This window comes from Ruditapes philippinarum, unplaced genomic scaffold (genome assembly GCF_026571515.1).
Source record: "Ruditapes philippinarum isolate M1 unplaced genomic scaffold, ASM2657151v2 ctg4677_1_1_1_1, whole genome shotgun sequence".
NCBI classification, from domain to species: Eukaryota; Metazoa; Mollusca; class Bivalvia; order Venerida; family Veneridae; genus Ruditapes; species Ruditapes philippinarum.
The window spans coordinates 75,102-93,465 of NW_026867382.1; the positions used below are offsets into that span (position 1 = coordinate 75,102).

Consider the following 18,364-nt stretch of genomic DNA (forward strand, 5'->3'; position numbering starts at 1 on the left):
GAAAATAAGAAATTTATGTACAGTAAAACCATTGTTATTTATTGGGAACTAATTGACTTACTCCTTAAAATTAAGAATATTTTGAGTTTTCCATAGCTAATTAAAGCTTTTACTTGTGGAGGAACACCTCAGATGCATTACTTTAACAGAGTAGAATCAGCACCAATGTTAGGCAATAAAAAAGCCGGATTGTTAGCTTCCTAACATGCTGGAATCCCTGGCAGAATTTAAACACAGATCGGTAGATGGCAAGTGGTTTGAAGACAAGGACCTGTACCACAGAAGCTCTCTATTACCTGTGATACACATTGTATTATGTATTATAACATTTGCTATGCTATTTCAGTATTAAATTGTGACTAGCTATCAATTAAGTTTAATAAATATTACTTAGTTCCTTTAATTACCCTTACTGCTCTAAATGTCTTTAATAGAACTGTCTATCTTTTCAATCTGGACTAGACTATTCATAATATTTAGGAAAAAATTCAAAATAAGAACTGACTAAATATTGCAAAATAAGATCTGACTAAATAGCAAACAGTGTAGACCATAATCAGATGGCATGGATGAATGTGCAAACCAAACTTGGTATGCACAGGGCACATCAACAGATTCTGTAGTCACTATCAGGGTAAAGGGTTAATATATAATTAACATCTAACCTTCATGAGAACATTTTCTTTGACCATGACCTGTGGCGACATATCTTTAGCTATACATGTCTTCACATTCAAAACTGTAACAATAAAAATCACAAAAATCATATTAAAGTGACATTATTTTCATCAAAGGCTTTATCATGATTGTATAAGTGAAAGTCATAATAAGTTTACATTTTGATATAATTCCTTTCAATTTCATAATTAACTTTACATGAACCATAAAAAACTCACATGGCGTAAGGAAATTTCAGTTAATTTAAAGAGTAAGGGGTACTCTTTTTACATTTTAGGCAGATTTATATTTTATCATAAACATATTACAATATCTACTGTTGGTCAATCACCATTATAATAGTCAAAGAATTACATATGGTTGTTGTTGTTATGTGTTAAACAAATGATCAGAACAAATTATCATTATTCATCATATAAATGTTGATAATAAATCACTTAGAACTTTATAAACATTTTTCAACAGAGAGTTCATAAGAATATTAAATGACACATTTCAGGCTGTCCAGCACCTTCTGACAAAAAATTAGGGCAAATTTTAGGGCAATTTTTAAAAAAATTTAGGGCTAAAATTAGGAATTTTAGGGTAAATAAAAGAAATTTTAGGGCTAAAACTTCATAACTAAATTATAGCCTCAAAGACCATGATATGGGCTCAACTTTGCATATTTCACACAAAAGTAACTCACAAATAATGCTCTAGTTCGGTTATAGCAAAGGTGTTACCTGTGTTCCATAGTCACCAGTGAAGAAATGGATTCACTGGTCAACTGCCTTTAAAAAGAGCTGAAAACTACATTAAAACATAACTAGAATGAAAACATTTTCAAAGTATCCCGGAACAACCAATATTCAATTAGTTAAGCTATGATTAGCCAATAATAAATGGAAGGGGAAATTTTGCTTTAGATTTATTTTAGCTATAAATGCATTTATTATCAATATTTATTCATTTTAAGGTTGGTACATTTTCAACAAGTCTTAATCTTTTTTAAAAAAAAAACAATAAAAACAGTATGACCAACTCAAGTCATTCCCAGGAATATTAAAACTTAAATTCAAACAGCAGGGTACATTGTATACACCTATGAAGAATTTGTTCAAGATAAATCAGGCTACTAAAAATTGTAGAAATTTCACAACAGTGTCAGTGTTTTCAATGATTTTCAACAGTTTTTTCCAGATTTAAAAAAAAAACTTACACTATATGTTATAACATATGTTCAACTTCAGTACATGTTAATGTGTACAAAAAGGACAGCTGAAGCAAAATGGTTAAAGCATCCAATCATTACTGCCAGTTTACCTTACCCACTTAGCAATGGAAACTTGTCTAGATCTGCCAGCTGGTATCACTTACCAAAGATCTGTTCTACAGTCATCACTTGAACAAATTAGGATTCTATTAATAAGGACCCCTACATAAAGTTTGATGAAATTTAGTGGTTCATCATGTAAATAGTTGCTTTAAATACACCTAAGACTGAGGTAAAGGTAAAACTCTGTAGCCAATAAAAATGTAACTACCTTGAAAAATTTTTTATCACAATTTTAAACTGGTGACTATTTTGATATACTCAAAGTCGGACAATTTTCATTGTTCTATTTAAAACAAACAGTTTCTTATTATTTTTCTGATAACATCTGGTAATTAATCAAGTATGGCATTTCTGCAGGAGTTGAAGTAAATACAACATGTGGCTTTATGCAATTAAGTCAGACATGACATCAGCTGACCACTGGCTGTGTTCGAATTAAAGTTGTGATTGAAACATGGTTGTTTCATGATATGTTTATCACAAAAGATAAAAAAAAATAGGAATTTAAGTGAAAAAAATAGGGCTTTTTTAGGAATTCCCTTTGAATTTTTCATTTTTTTAGGAATTTTAGCCAAACTGAAAAAAACTAGAAATGTGTCCATAGGACACGGATGCCCCCACACGCCACTGTTCTGTCAATCTTATGACTCTAGGTCAAATATTTTTTGGACTACTTGTGCCACAAGTTGAAAAAAAAATATCAACAAAGGGCCATAATTCTGTTAAATTTGGTCGCAGCAAAAATTCCTTCCTTTACTACCATCTACACATTAAGGTTGTTCATCCCTGGAAGTTTAAGCAAAATCTGCCATCCGGTTTACATGGTTTAAGAGGAGTTGCGTTCACAAACTTTCTACATAGTATATAGTGAAAAAATCAACAAAGAGCCATAATTCTGTGAAATTTGGTCGCAGCAAAAATTCCTTCCTTTACTACCATCTACACATTAAGGTTGTTCATCCCTGGAAGTTTAAGCAAAATCTGCCATCCGGTTTAAGAGGAGTTGCGTTCACAAAATTTCTACATAGTATATAGTGAAAAAATCAACAAAGGGCCATAATTCTGTTAAATTTGGTCGCAGCAAAAATTCCTTACTTTACTACCATCTACACATTAAGGTTGTTCATCCCTGGAAGTTTAAGCAAAATCTGCCATCCGGTTTAAGAGGAGTTGCGTTCACAAAATTTCTACATAGTATATAGTGAAAAAATCAACAAAGGGCCATAATTCTGTTAAATTTGGTCGCAGCACAAGATTTCGGGACGTACGGACAGACGTACGGACACTCGGACGGACAAGTGCAACGCTATATGCTCCCACTCTGTGGGGGCATAATTAGGATTTTTTAGGAATTTTAGGGACGCTGGACAGCCTGAGTGTCATTTCCATTTTTTCCATTGATATACCTATGGAAAATGAGCTTATCTGTAGACCAATCCACTTAAAAATAATCGAATCCAGCATGGAGCATTAAGACACAATTACGGTCAAAGTTTACATATTTTATGCAAAGATTAATAATTATGGATTGTAAATATTTATATATTAAACTCATTAAACTTTTTTTTCTTTCTAGAGTTTAATCAATCATCTGGAGGGTTGCAGCTTTAAGAATTTACTTTTTAAATATAATTCTAGATTATTTTTTGTTCAATTTTTTTTTCTTTTTTATTGAGATTGATGTTGCAAAGGTCAGTATGGGTAATATATCCACTTTCAAGCTTTACTGGTAGAGGAAGACCACAGGTGCCATTCCATGGATTATTTCAGGCACACCAAGAACAAAGTCATTGATTTCACAATACAATAAAAGTACTTGGAATGGTAGCAATTTAGGTAAGACTTGTATGCTTGTGTTTTGTTAACTTCACCTCAAAATGATGGGAAAAAATGTTTGTAACAATTCTGACCTGAGGTTTCATGTCTTTTAATATGTTCATCCTCTATTCCATGTCTAATAATCTCATCTGCTACGTCCTCTTCACCTGCCTAAATATGTGAAAATATGTGAAAATATGTCAAAATAAATGAAACATGGGATAATATATGAAAATATGTGAAAATATATGAAATATGTGAAAGGAATGTGACAATCAATGAAAAAATAATGAATTTCTGTAAAAAAAGATAATTCATTTTAAGAACAAGAAAAAAACAGTATTGCACAGGCGTGCATATATTTTGATCTGATGTCATTTGCAATATGAAAATATTCTGTAAAAAAATCTGAAAACAAAGTGATCCCTCGGAAGCATTAATCAAACAAAATTACAAGAGAATTGAAGACTTGGTTTGATTGAGTCTGTACATGAGGGATAATGAATATGTGCAACATCCATCACGCCCCCTAAAGCCATTCTAAATGTTAGTATCACTGAAAAGTGATTAATATTTATTGTTCTATTTTTGACAGGATAAATAGAATATTATATTCCTGTAGCTTCCTGTAACTCATTCAATAAATTTCGTATTTAACCTACACTCAATATTCTCTATTTGTATACATATGTATCCTTATTGGAACATGCAGAAAGTTATTTTTCTAAATTATTAAAAAAAAACCTACTTAAGGAAGTTTTCGGGAGTTTTCATATAGACATATAGGCAAAATTAAAACTGTTCTATAGAATTTCTTTAAACTTGGCATGATGTTAGAATATGACAACAGAAACATTTTAAGTGGAAAAAAAATTTGGGTCACCATTCTTGTTTGAACAGTTTTAATTTTGCCTATATGTCTATATGAAAACTCAGGAAAATGTCTTTAAAATAGCAGCATTATATTTTGTTCCAAAACATTTTATTCAGTTTACATACAATTCATATATGTAAACAACAGAAACATTGTATGGGGAACCGGCATAAGATCACCGAAACAACATAATTTTAATGTTTATCAATTTTATACAAAAAAAATCATGTGATAGCTATAGCTTTATTACCCTGCAAGTAGAAATTACATTTTTTATATTTTTGCAGCATCATAATATAATGTTAATCATCAAAATAAAGCCAGGTCAACGTGTACATTTCTGACCTGGCAATCCTTTATATTGTTGGATATTAGATATTAAAATTAGTGAATTATAATCCTTTTAGTGAATAACAATAATTCAGCAGACTAATATATGAGCCACGTCACGACAAAATCAACATAAAGCGTTTGCGACCAGTATGGATCCAGACCAGCCTGCGCATCCACGCAGTCTGATCAGGATGCATGCTGTTCGCGATCAGTTTCTCTACTTGTAATAGAATTAGTGAGCGAACAGCATGGATCCTGATCAGACTGCGCGGATGCGCAGGCTGGTCTGGATCCATGCTGGACGCAAACGCACAATGTAGGTTTTGTCGTGACACAGCTCAATTATTATTAAGGCAAACATCCTGGTTTTCTACCTGAAATGATGTGGTAATTCTTTTCTTGTAGCGGGTCGGAGGTCTCGGGTCCTCTTCGGGGAATGCATCTTCCATTGTTTTAATTAATCTCTGAAATTGTTTATGGGCAATTTTTTTTAACTTCTTTAATATTTATTAGAATTTTTTTTTAAAACCTTGATGAAGACTTGTGAGAGTTGAAACGTCGGTTATCATCATTATATAAAGCTTAAAACTTATCCTGTGTTCCACTTTTATTAATTCTCTTAGTATTTATTAGAATTGTTTAAAAATTGTTTGGCAACAATAAACAACAACAACAACAAATCAGCAATTAAGTTTCAATTCAAAATTTTTTTACCAATAAAGATTTCAAAAATAATTGTTATATTAACATGTATTTACAATCTAAGAAAATAACAAACAGCTCTACACAAATATCATAAATAAGACATGTTGCATTTCTTTTGGATATTATAAACATATTTTACATATTTTGACTTACATTAACTTCGGGACACTGTGAACGGCTATCCTCTGCTAGTTCCATCATTAATGGTATCAAGTACAAGTTTATATTCTTCAGACCTCGCAGGGACTGTTGTGAATAAAAAGGATAGCAATCACAACACATATCACACTGTTTCCTTTCTTTTCACTTTTAGGGGATTGATAGTTCATGAAGAGAAGAAAAATTGCATCACAGGGGGGAAAATAGGGAAAAGCATCACAGAAATGGGGAATAGGGAAAAGCATCACAGAGGTGGGGATTAGGGAAAAGCATTACAAGGGTGGGGAATAGGGAAAAGCAGTACGGGGAATAGGGAAAAGCATTGCAGGGGGGGGGGAATAGGGAAAAGCATTACAGGGGGTGGGGAATAAGGAAAAGCATCACAGGATTGGGGAATAGGGAAAAGCATTTGGGGGAGGTAAAAGTTTAGAAATGGAATAAAATGGATCTGATTGAAATTTTTCATATACTTTTTGAGGATTTTTTTTTTCAGAGGAAAAAATAGGGGTCAAATTCCCCCCCCCCCCCCCCCCCAAAAAAAATAATATAATTATAATAATAATAATAATTATAAACATAAATTTAACAGTAAAAAGTGCTGCACACCAAACAAAATCAACGATAACCATAAAAAAACACATCACAATCTCACAAAATCTGTTTAAATTTTAATATCATAAGACATAAATTACTTATTTCTCTGTCACAAATTGATAGATTGATTAGAGTAAGTGAATAATTAATTCAAAATCAAGATCAGAGAAATTCTTTCTTTAGTTTGGGTTTAAACATTAACCTGCTAGTACCAAAAATTATTTGTCAATCAAAATAAAATAACAATATTTTGTTTTGTAACTTTTGTTTCATTTTAAGACACATCAACACTGAAAAGGTTATATGGTCACTTCAGGCTTTGACAGAAGAGGAACATCTCAGATACGCATTCATTTATTATCTCAAGCAAAAGCAGTTACTAGAGTAGAACCACCCACCTTCCGTAAACTTCCTTACATTTAAGAATCCAAGCTCCCTGACTGGATATGGACCTGGCGAGGGTGCAATGCAAGTAACAATGTCAAACTTACAAATTGTAGATGAGTAGCTGAAGCAAACTCCATGTCTGGGGAATATATCATATCATCAACCTTGGCAGACACAGACATTCCTATTGTCACATGATCCTGACTTCTCTCTAATCTACAAATATATAAAGGATATTAAATGGGTGTAGGTTTAATACTAAATTTATTGAACAAGTTGAATAAAATCATACTCTGCGAGCCTCTGGCAAGCATAATATTATTTTATTCAACGAGTTCAATAAATTTAGTATTGAATCTACACGAATATAATATTCTTTTTATCACATACATACATAAAATAAGAACAGACTAAACTGTTAACAAGAGTCTTTTTTCTTTGACCTGTCTATTGTGTAACGCTAACATTTAAGAGTGCTTTAATGATATGTTTATAGCACAAATGACGTCACTTCAAAGTGTTATTACACTAGTGCAATATCAGCTAGCGTAATATCGTTTTTATTAAATGGCTTTATTACACTCCTGAGCCACGGTTTATGTGATAAATCATGGTAAACTCAGCATATTTGTGGCTGCAACATGTTAAACAAAAGTATATATAAATCTAAGTTCCTATAAAAAAATAAAGAGAATATTGAATGAGTCTAGATTCAATACTGAATTTATTGAACAAGTTGAATAAAATTATATTATGCAAGCATCTGGCGAGCACAAATTTTATTCTTTATTATTTTTACAAGTTCATTAAACCCATAAACCTACATGAATATAATATTCTATTTATCAAATACCCAAAATGAAGACTGTTTAAGGTGCGAAAGAATCATTTTTCATTGACGCGTTGGTATAATAAGTGTAATGCTAACATTAAGCAAGTCTTACACTATGTTCGATAATGCAAATGACGTCACATAATATATGCGCAGCTGTGCAATACCATTTTTACGAAGTTGCAAAATCGATACAAGTATGTGATAAATCATTTGATAGGTATAATGCACAGTAGTATTTTCCTTAACTATTTATATAATCTATATCAGAACTAACAAAAAGTTTTTAAAAAAACATGTCATTATATGAATATTGATTTTGCAAAAATTGAATCATCTATGCTTTGTGAAGGTCAGATATATGACAAGTGTAGCTGTTTCCTGCACCACAGCTTGCTTAGGTAGAAGTATATTCAGTTATCATCTGTTTTGAATTCTCATGTATCATATGACAGCAATGTGTTTTGTAAATTTCATATATAATTACTGCATTCTATCAAGGATTATCAAGATACTTACTTGTCCCCCCTCCCCCACAAACACACACACAAACTTTACCCTTTGTTTAACATTCCTCCTTTGCCAGTATTAACATTTTTCTAAATGAATTATTTAGAGCATGTTCCAACCATTTAACTGTTTAAATCATTTGAAATCTTTTGTGAAAGTTTGTTTAGATCATTTAACTGTTTAAATCATAAGACTGTTTCAGTCATTCAACTGTTTTAATAATTTAACTGTTTAGATCATTTTAATTTTATTTGACACTGTTTAAATCATTTGTAACTACAATGTAGACTGTTTAAATCATTTCAAATCTTTTAAAACACTGTTTAAATCATTTGAAACACTATTTGAATCATTTGTAATACCGTTTGAAGCATTAGACTGTTTAAATCATGTTAAATCTTTTGAGACACTGTTCAAATCATTTGTAACACTGTTTAAATAATTTGAACCTACTCATATGAAACAGTGTTTAAATCATTTCAAACAATGCTTAAACCATTTGTAAAACTTTCAAGATAGATTGTTATATCATTTAATTTGTTTACATCATTCTAAACAATGTAGTTCATTGTTATACCACAGTTACTTACAATGGGTTAAGGAACAGTTTTTTCACAGCATCATTATATTGTTGTAGAAGTGTTCGGATCACAGGATAGTCTTGAGTCTGAAGAAAAATAATAATATATTTACAATACCAGATTTACATAAAAACAGAATCTCACAATATATACTGTATTTTATATTTTTAAAACAATTCTAAACACTAAGATCGGAGAAAAAATGGTTAAAATTTTACAATTAAAAATTAAATAAAAAACTAGAACGTGTTTGTTAAACACAAATGCCCCCGGCTCAGATTCTTGTCAGTAGCAATATTTCAAAAAATGTTTACCCATTCACTCAGTTATGGACAGAAAAATTGCCAAAAAATTGTAAACACAAGTTATATAGCTTGACAAAGTCATGGCATTTTGTAATTGTGAAAAATATAAGTTGCCAAGTCATTGCTCTGACTTGTGAAGTTGAAAAATATTCAACTTCATGCAAGTTATCTTCCTACCAAATATGAAATACATTGGTCATTAAATAAAGGCTGTATGGGCAAAAGTGTAAAAATCTATTTTGAGCAATGGTGACCTTGACCAAACTGACCCCTAACTCTATCCAAAAGAAGAATACCATGTAAGTTATCTTCCTACCAAATATGAAATACATCTGTCAATAAATAAAGGCTGTATGGGCAAAAGTGTAAAAATCTATTTTGAGCAATGGTGACCTTGACCCAACTGACCCCTTACTCCATCCAAAGGAAGAATACCATGCAAGTTACCTTCCTACCAAATATGAAATACATCTGTCAATAAAGAAAAGCTGACTATGGGCAAAAAAGTAAAAATCTATTTTTAGCACAAGTGACCTTGACCCACTGATCCCTACCCCAATCAAAAGGATGAATACCATGCAAGTTATCTTCCTACCAAATATAAAATATATCTGTCACTTAATAAAGGCTGTATGAGCAAATGTGTAAAAATCTACTTTTAGCACTGGTGACCTTGACCCAACTGACCACTAACTCCATCAAAGTTTATGTTTCTATCAATTATAAATAACATCTGTCTATAGAATAAGGTCAATACACCTGTTAAAATGTAAAAATCTATTTTTAACATTGGTGACCTTGACATTGGTAACATTGACCTTGACCCAAATGACCCCTTACTACACATAAAGAAGGAGGACCTACCTTGGCATGTTTGTATTAAACTAAGACATCAACTAAAAGCTGTATGAGTAAAAATGTTTATATTTATTTTTTAAACCAGTGACATTGACCTTGACCCTAGAGACCGCTTACGCCACAAAAAATTAGAAGACCATCAAAGGTATCCACCTACTTAATATGAAAGATGTCATTAAAGAAATTAAGCAATTAGGAAAAATTTAAGATAAATCCAACTTGCCCAAATAGGTCCAGACAAGGCCCTATTTTCAAAGTGAAAAAAGGGAAATAACTGGGAAATATGGATGACATAGTTATATAACTTGGCAATATCATGTACTTTGTATTGATCAGTAAGTGTGGAAATTATAAAGCCATTAGTATAGATAGAACTTAAGATATTTCCAACTTGAAGTTTTAGGTTAACCATTATTCATTTTCTAAGTGCTGAAAAGGGCAATAACTTGGTAAATATGAAAGCCAGATTTATGTAACTTGCCCAGATCATGTACTTTGTATTGATTAGTAAGTGTGTAAACTTAGAAGCCATTGGTAGAGGTAGAACTTAAGAAAAATCCAACTTGCCGTTCTAGGTTAACCTCGTACGTTCAAATGGACAGACGGACGGCCGAAATGGAATAAGGGGCCAACTCTTTTGTTATTTTCTATTGTTTAGTAGAGGGCCAATGGCCCCTTATTCTATTGTTACGGAATGAATTCTATTGTTCTCTTTTGTTCTGTTAACAGTTAGATGGCCCCCTATCCCTATTCGGTAGTGCGGACGGACGGACGGTTCAATTACTATATGCCCGGGGGCATAAAAAAAACACTGAAATATACATGTAATATGGATAAATTCGGATCAGATTAAAACATACCAATACATGTACATGTATATTTAAAATTTTGTAACCTTCTTTCCTTAGAGCTGTCCAGTTTACTCAATAGGTAGATGCTTGGACTATGAATTGGGTGTCCTAGGTTTTGATTCCCAGACAGTGCATGTCATTTTTGTTGTTATTGATCATGAAATCCTTTCTACAAACATTCACACTGTACCTCTGCTCTTATCAGATCCTTGCAAAAAAGAAGGCAACTAATACTGATAATCTACTGACAGTCTGCCCAGGAATGATGCAGAGGCTTAACTGTGCTCTGGTAAAGTCAATGTGGCTTTAACTGCTGTGATCCAGAGAGTAAACTATCAACACCACCACACCACCACCTCTTTCCTTTGTGATTCATAAGATAAAGAGCTATGTCCAAGAATCCCATTAAAAACTTTTTAAATTTGATCTGGTGTTGTATGGTAGGATATGATATGGTATTGTATAGTATGGCATGGTACCATGCGGTGTTCAATTGTATGGTATGGAATGGTATAATATGGAACAGTTCTGTGTTAAATTGTATGGTATGGTAAGTTACGGTATGGTATGGTATGGTATGTTGTACTTACATTGGCAACAGCTTGTATGACAGCTCTAAGTGATTTATTGTACTCTAATAGCTGGTATAACTGTCCTGAAGTACTATGGTGTAGTCTATATGCCTCTACAAGAATCTCATCATCATACGCCTCCCTGTCATATAACAAAACATGATAAAATTGCCTCCCTGTCAAATAACAAAACATGATAAAATTGCCTCCCTGTCACATAACAAAACATGATAAAATTGCCTCCCTGTCATATAACAAAACATTATAAAATTGCCTCCCTGTCATATAACAAAACATGATAAAATTGCCTCCCTGTCATATAACAAAACATGATAAAATTGCCTCCTTGTCATATAACAAAACATGATAAAATTGCCTCCCTGTCATACAACAAAACATGATAAAATTGCCTCCCTGTCATACAACAAAACATGATAAAATTGCCTCCCTGTCATACAACAAAACATGAAAAAATTGCCTCCCTGTCATTCAACAAAACATGAAAAAATTGCCTCCCTGTCATATAACAAAACATGTTAAAATTGCCTCCCTGTCATATAACAAAACATGATAAAATTGCCTCCCTGTCATATAACAAAACATGATAAATTGTCTCTTTGTCATATATCAAAACATGATAAAATTGCCTCTTTGTCATATATCAAAACATGATAAAACATGTACCAAAAAACAAAACAAAAAAAAACAGGTCCTCAGCACCCAAAACCCATTCTTCTCATCATCTAAATAGATTTATGTCTTGAAAGACATCAAATCTACATTGTAAATTAACTAAACAAGAGCGATCAGTAATCACATGTGTCGCCTCATAATGGCCAATTTCATGTTGGGACAAATTTTGTTACAGATGGACAGACAGACAGACAGTGCACAACTAGACTTGGTACTGATCATTCATGTAAAGCTTGGATAAAATTGCACCAGTAGCTTATGAGGAGTAGTCCGGACAAGCTTTTGCGTATCTGGCAACACACAGAAAAAAAACACCTTTTTATCAAAGGGCCATAACTCGGCCAAAAATCATTCAACCGGAAAACTTGTGCAATATGCGCAAGGACTTGAGCTACAGATCAATCCTGTAAAGTTTCATTGAAATTGCATAAGTGGTATAAGAGAACTAGTCCGGACAAACTTTAAAAATAAAAATTATCAAAGGGCAATAACTCTGACAAAAATCATTGAACCGGAAAATGCTGACAATATGCACAACTAAACTTGGTACTGATCATTCCTGTAAAGTTTGGATGAAATTGCACCAGTAGTTTATGAGCAGTAGTCCGGACAAGCTTTTGTGTATCTGGCAACACACAGAAAAAAACACCTTTTTTTTCAAAGGGCCATAACTCGGCCAAAAATCATTCAACCAGAAAACCTGTGCAATATGCGCAAGGCCTTGAGCTACAGATCAATCCTGTAAAGTTTCATTGAAATTGCATTAGTGGTATAAGAAAAGTAGTCCGGACAAACTTTAAAATTAAAAATTATTAAAGGGCCATAACTCTGACAAAAATCATTGAACCGGAAAATGCTGACAATATGCACAACTAGACTTGGTACTGATCATTCCTGTAAAGTTTGGATGAAATTGCACCAGTAGTTTATGAGGGGTAGTCCGGACAAGTTTTGTGACGGACGGACAGACAGACAGACGGACAGACAGACGACGGAGAAGTGATCCCTATATGTCACCACTACTCCGTAGAGGCGACACAAAAAGCTACTATCAATATACAGGTAATCAAAGTGTGCACAATGTTATATCATACTATGGCTATAACATCAAGGTCACATACATTTTTTTATTATTTTTTTTCATTTTTCTTTTTGTGCGGGGGGGGGGGGGGGGGGGGTGGAATAAGGGGTGCTAAGGGGTAAGGGGGTGCTAAATCTTAAGTTACACAAACATTCTATATGGCAACTGATTCCAGCTTTACTAGTGCAGGAAGATCTCTGCTGTCTTTCCCTGCTTTACTTTAGACACAGGCAAGTACTCAGTAGGAGGCCACCAACCTTCAATAACCTAGATGGATAGCTTTATCCAAAGTCCCTAGTAAGATTCGAACCAAAAGAGGTGAGTGGAGAGTGATTTAAAATTAAAGACATTAACCACTCAGCCACAATGAGGCTCTTCACATGCATTTGATTTAGACCATATATTATTTGTTATAAAGATTTTTGACAAGTTATATGGCCCATAATATAAAATTTTATGTTTTTTTTAAACTTTAACCCAAGCTGCTAGGCGTAGGTTATATTGCAAACAACCCTTTATATACAATCATTATGAGTCATATAACATGTCAGGTATATTTATAACAAACTTGTAATACAGCAAACTTCCTTTCTTGAGAAAAAAAATTGGGATTTCTTCATAAATTTACAGCAGGGGTGTATATAAAACTATATTAAAAGTCACAATTATCAAATGAAAATTGACGTTACAAAAAAACAGTTTCATATAATTACCTGTCCATTAAAACCAGTATAATGATACAATAGAGAATTTCAAATAGTTCCACATCTCTCCAATAATTGGCTATCTTCTTCTGATAATTGGATCTGAAAGGAACCATAATGTAATTTTTGTTTACATATATAATCCAATCCAAAAAAGATAAAACAGATTTTTTTTTCATAAATTGACACCAGCTGTGTTTATAAAAATATATAAACATCATGATTATCCAATGAAAAGCAATATTTCAAACATGCATGTATGTATGTTTTACAAGCACAAAAATTACCCTAAATAAATAAAAAAAAAGATGTATTATAAGACTGATGTTGCTGGAATTTTGTCAATTACATTATGGTTGAATATCTCGTTTAAATTTGGCAAGGTTTATGATATAAATATTAAAATAGGGGTATACAGATTTTCTAATCCTATTTGACCAATGGCTCTCATTGATTTTAGGAGAACAGGAAATACTAGGCTCTACAGCACCTTGAGGGATCCTGTCCTAGTGAAATCCACACAAATTAAAAGCAAATTTTCCTTTAGTAACTCTATTATCTATATATAAAAAATTATGTAGCTTTATCCACCATGCTTCCTAACAAATATCATATTTATACCTACAAATGAATTGTACTAGCTCTTACAATAATATTATCTATTTTTTTTAAAAGAAATAACAAAGCCATACCATCACAAAAATTAATACTTAGAAGAGTCTACTTTGAGAATCTAGCATTAAAATATATATTATATTATGTTCCCTTTATATAAGGAAAAAAAGTGAACAACTTTTATACATTCTCATACTTTATGTCAAGTACTGTAATAATATATTAAAGTTTTACGGGAAAATAAGTCAAATGACATACTTTAAGAAGAATTAAAAAAAGCACTGACTTAAATGTTCTATGAATTTTATAAAATGCTGAATTTTTCATAAAAAACCAACTTAAAATTATGAAATTTATAAACTAATATAAGTACAATCAACCTAGCAACAGTAACATAACTGTAACATAACATACATATGAGCTGCGTCATGACAAAACCAACATAATGGGTTTGCGACCAGCATGGATCCAGACCAGCCTGCGCATCCGAGCAGTCTGATCAGGATTCATGCTGTTTGCTAACAGACCCTATAACAAGTAAAGAAACTGCTAGCGAACAGCATGGATCCTTATCAGACTGGGCGGATGCGCAGGCTGGTCTGGATCCATGCTGGTCGCAAACCCATTACGTTGGTTTTGTCGTGACACGGCTCATTAATTTATAACTAATTTCTTAAATTGAGCTTAGACATATTATATTACTATATAATACTTACACCCATTCTCTGAAAGATCATAGTATCTTTTTTTATTTAAGCATTTTACCATAAAAATGAAATATTATAAATAAGGGCAGGTACAAAGACATTACTCTTCAGTATTTCCCATGCTTACATTTACATTGTGACAGTGAAACATGGCTATTAATGATTTTTTTCTAAATTAACAAAGATAATAATTCATTAAAAATTCCAAACTACGGTTAAGGGAATGTGATCTACAATTACATATAATAAAGCTGAAATATTAAAACTTTTAATGCACTTAGGAATGAGTGAGAATTTAACTAAAATTAATATCCGTCTGAAATATTTGGCAAATTATCATAAATCTCTAGCTGCCATAAGTGATCTCACAAGCAGAATTTTAAGACAGCCATAAAACAGATTTATTTCAGCACTTTTAATTAAAGAGCCAATCATCTTTGAATTTTAGAATTTTGTGACCTGATTCTCAGTCATGACAAACTAAAGCAATACACAGTAGTATAACATTGCTCTTCAGTATTTCCAGTGCTTACACAAAAATAGAACCACCAATGCTTCATGATCTAGCTGGATAATTTCCTCACATCAAAGTAACCAAGTCAATGGTGGCATTTAAATCCACAGCTGTGAGTGGAAAGTGTTTCGAAGTCAATGACCTTAAAAGGACTTCACTGAGGTGTTTTGACATGACGGGACTGGAAACAATTTTTGAGATTATTACTCCATTTGATGTAGATCTATACCAACAACTTATATGCAAAATTTCAGATCATTAGCTCGCTACGTTTTTCCAAAATAACTATTCTAAATATGAAAAGTGACCTAAAATTGAACAGCCTTCACTCAAAACAAACTGAGAATAGCACAATCGATCCTCTGGGCCCTTTCATAAACCAATACAAGCAACTCCCTACAGAGACTTCAATATTTTGTTTATTCTTTTTGGAAAGCTAGAAAACAGTGGTTTCCAATTCCAAAAGTAACCACCAGTTAATAAAAGTGCACAGTATGTAAAGCAACAATACACAGGACCTTGGTTTAAAATAATCAGTAATTTTAGTCAAGGTTAGCAGGGTTTGTTACTCACAACAATGTGATCAATATTCAGATAATGATGGCATTTGACCACATGTGCATATTACACAGAAGAGCCTGTCTATGTTGCTGGCAACTGCATTGGACCACATTCATATATTTCATGGATGGGAACTTTATATTGGGACAAATTCATTACAAAAGATATTTTTACAGTGCTTATTAAAACCTGTCAAATTTCTTTCTTACACATAACAAAGAAGATATAAATATAAGATGATATGCCTTTAAAACATACTTGACAGGTGTTGTAATCTGCCAAGCAAATGGCCCTGTAGATTTCTCATCCCCGAATCTGAATCCATCAATTTTCACTTTCCGAGGTTTAACATGCTCGAGACGATTGTGCACGTGCTGCTGCACCTGATGTGCATCCCTTTGTTGTGATACAGAGAACCGTCGGTTCATACTCTGTGCAGTGGCTGCACGAGACTGACGTGTGGTCATAGGTGCCTGGGATCCCTGACCTAGTGATGCAAGCCCTGGACTCCTTGGTGGGGCACCTACATAATAACAAAAAAACTTGACTCTTTTAAGGAAAACGATGTAAATAAATAGACATTTATATACATTTAAGGTTATTAAATCATATAAACACAAATGATTGATTATGTTTTATAAATCTTTCATTTAAGTTATATGTTTATTTCAGATAAAAGGTGTAGAAGCGTGAAACTTATTCAAACCAATCCTGGAACTAGCCAGATACTGTAAAATCATTATTATTCGTGGGGCACGAATTTTCGTGGTTTTCGTGGGTAGGTCAATCCACGAATTTAAGATCCCACGAACTTTTATCCCAACAAATACTTCTTACCCAGTCTTTGTTCTATATATTACAAACATGCGTCGGCTCTTTTCCGGCCGATATTTCGTGAAATGGATGTATATACAGACAGATAATCAGGTTAGTGACTTATTAAATCCGTTTACAATATTTAAGAAACTCGAAAGAAAACCCGATTATATGTCCTCAATTTACTGTCACAAATGTCGCATATACGTACTTGATCGTTGTAGTCTACTAGGACTTGAATGTGTCAACAAGAATGCTTGACATAATCAAGTAAATATGGGAACCAAGGCAGTGCAATAATTAGCGCTAATAAAAATTGTCAGTTTGCTCTTATTTATTAAAAAAAAAAAGTCTTTGATATAAATGTCGTAAGTACACAAAACTATAAAAAAAATACGATCGCTAAAACAAATTTATTGTACATTCTTTTGTCGTTTTAAATGATCCAGTTTATATGAATTTTAATCTGTATTTGTGCGAATGCTATTCCGTCAACATCAAAGACGCCACCGACTTTTACAAGATCCACACATACTCGTGTTATTTACCGAGATTAATTTATATGCATGTAAATTTACACAGTCCCTGTGATGTTGCGTGTAGTTACTGTCAAATATGTTAAGACCAATTCAGGGTGTAAACTTTTAAACTCCCTGGTTAAAACCTGTCAGGTGTCGTATAAATTATGCGATGTTTACATCTGCGAATAACAGGGGCAGTGTGTCCAATGGAGGTGCATATCATGTCACATACATGTGTTAATTGCAGTCAATTATCGGCAGTAACTGTGCTATATTAGTTATGCCCAGAGGCAAGGATTAAATTTATTGACAAGCGCTGTGTGACAAGTAAAGATATGTACATGTTGTAAGTAAAAGTGGTCGGCAATAAAGTTTAAGATTATTTTGCATTAGGTTACTGAATTTTTTTTAACAAGAAAACGAAAATCCACGAATTTAAGAACCCACGAAAATGCCCTTTTTGATAAAACCACGAAATTTCATGCCCACGAATTTAAGTGAATTCGCAGTAATTTTTAAACATAATCATGACCCCTAGTCTTAACAGCTAGGTCACCTTTCCCATTAATCTTTTGATTTGCAATTACAGTTTCGTTTGGGTTTTTTTTTTTCTGTTTTTTAAGCCAATTTTAACACGTTTTTGGTAACATCTTGGCAGTCGATCCACCTATTCGAATTTACTTTCATGGATTATAACTTACCAGTTACTACAGCAAGTGACCAACTACTAATCTGAATCAGCAGTGACAGCAAATGCAGTTAAAGCATAGTGTATCA

At 32.8% G+C, this 18,364-nt stretch overlaps 1 protein-coding gene across 4 annotated transcripts in view; it reads right to left on the reverse strand.

The window, feature by feature from the left end:
* Positions 1 to 18,364, reverse strand: part of LOC132735904 (uncharacterized) — a 51,817-nt gene that overhangs the window by 22,147 nt on the left and 11,306 nt on the right. For all 4 annotated transcript variants that reach the window (XM_060722936.1, XM_060722937.1, XM_060722938.1 and 1 more), the window contains 9 exons: positions 16,509 to 16,773; positions 13,863 to 13,955; positions 11,394 to 11,517; positions 8,799 to 8,875; positions 6,971 to 7,082; positions 5,880 to 5,972; positions 5,396 to 5,485; positions 3,907 to 3,985; positions 666 to 739 (listed from right to left, as the gene is read on the reverse strand). In XM_060722936.1, the coding sequence (XP_060578919.1) occupies positions 666 to 739; positions 3,907 to 3,985; positions 5,396 to 5,485; positions 5,880 to 5,972; positions 6,971 to 7,082; positions 8,799 to 8,875; positions 11,394 to 11,517; positions 13,863 to 13,955; positions 16,509 to 16,773 (1,007 nt within the window). The remainder of the gene's footprint in view (positions 1 to 665; positions 740 to 3,906; positions 3,986 to 5,395; positions 5,486 to 5,879; positions 5,973 to 6,970; positions 7,083 to 8,798; positions 8,876 to 11,393; positions 11,518 to 13,862; positions 13,956 to 16,508; positions 16,774 to 18,364) is intronic.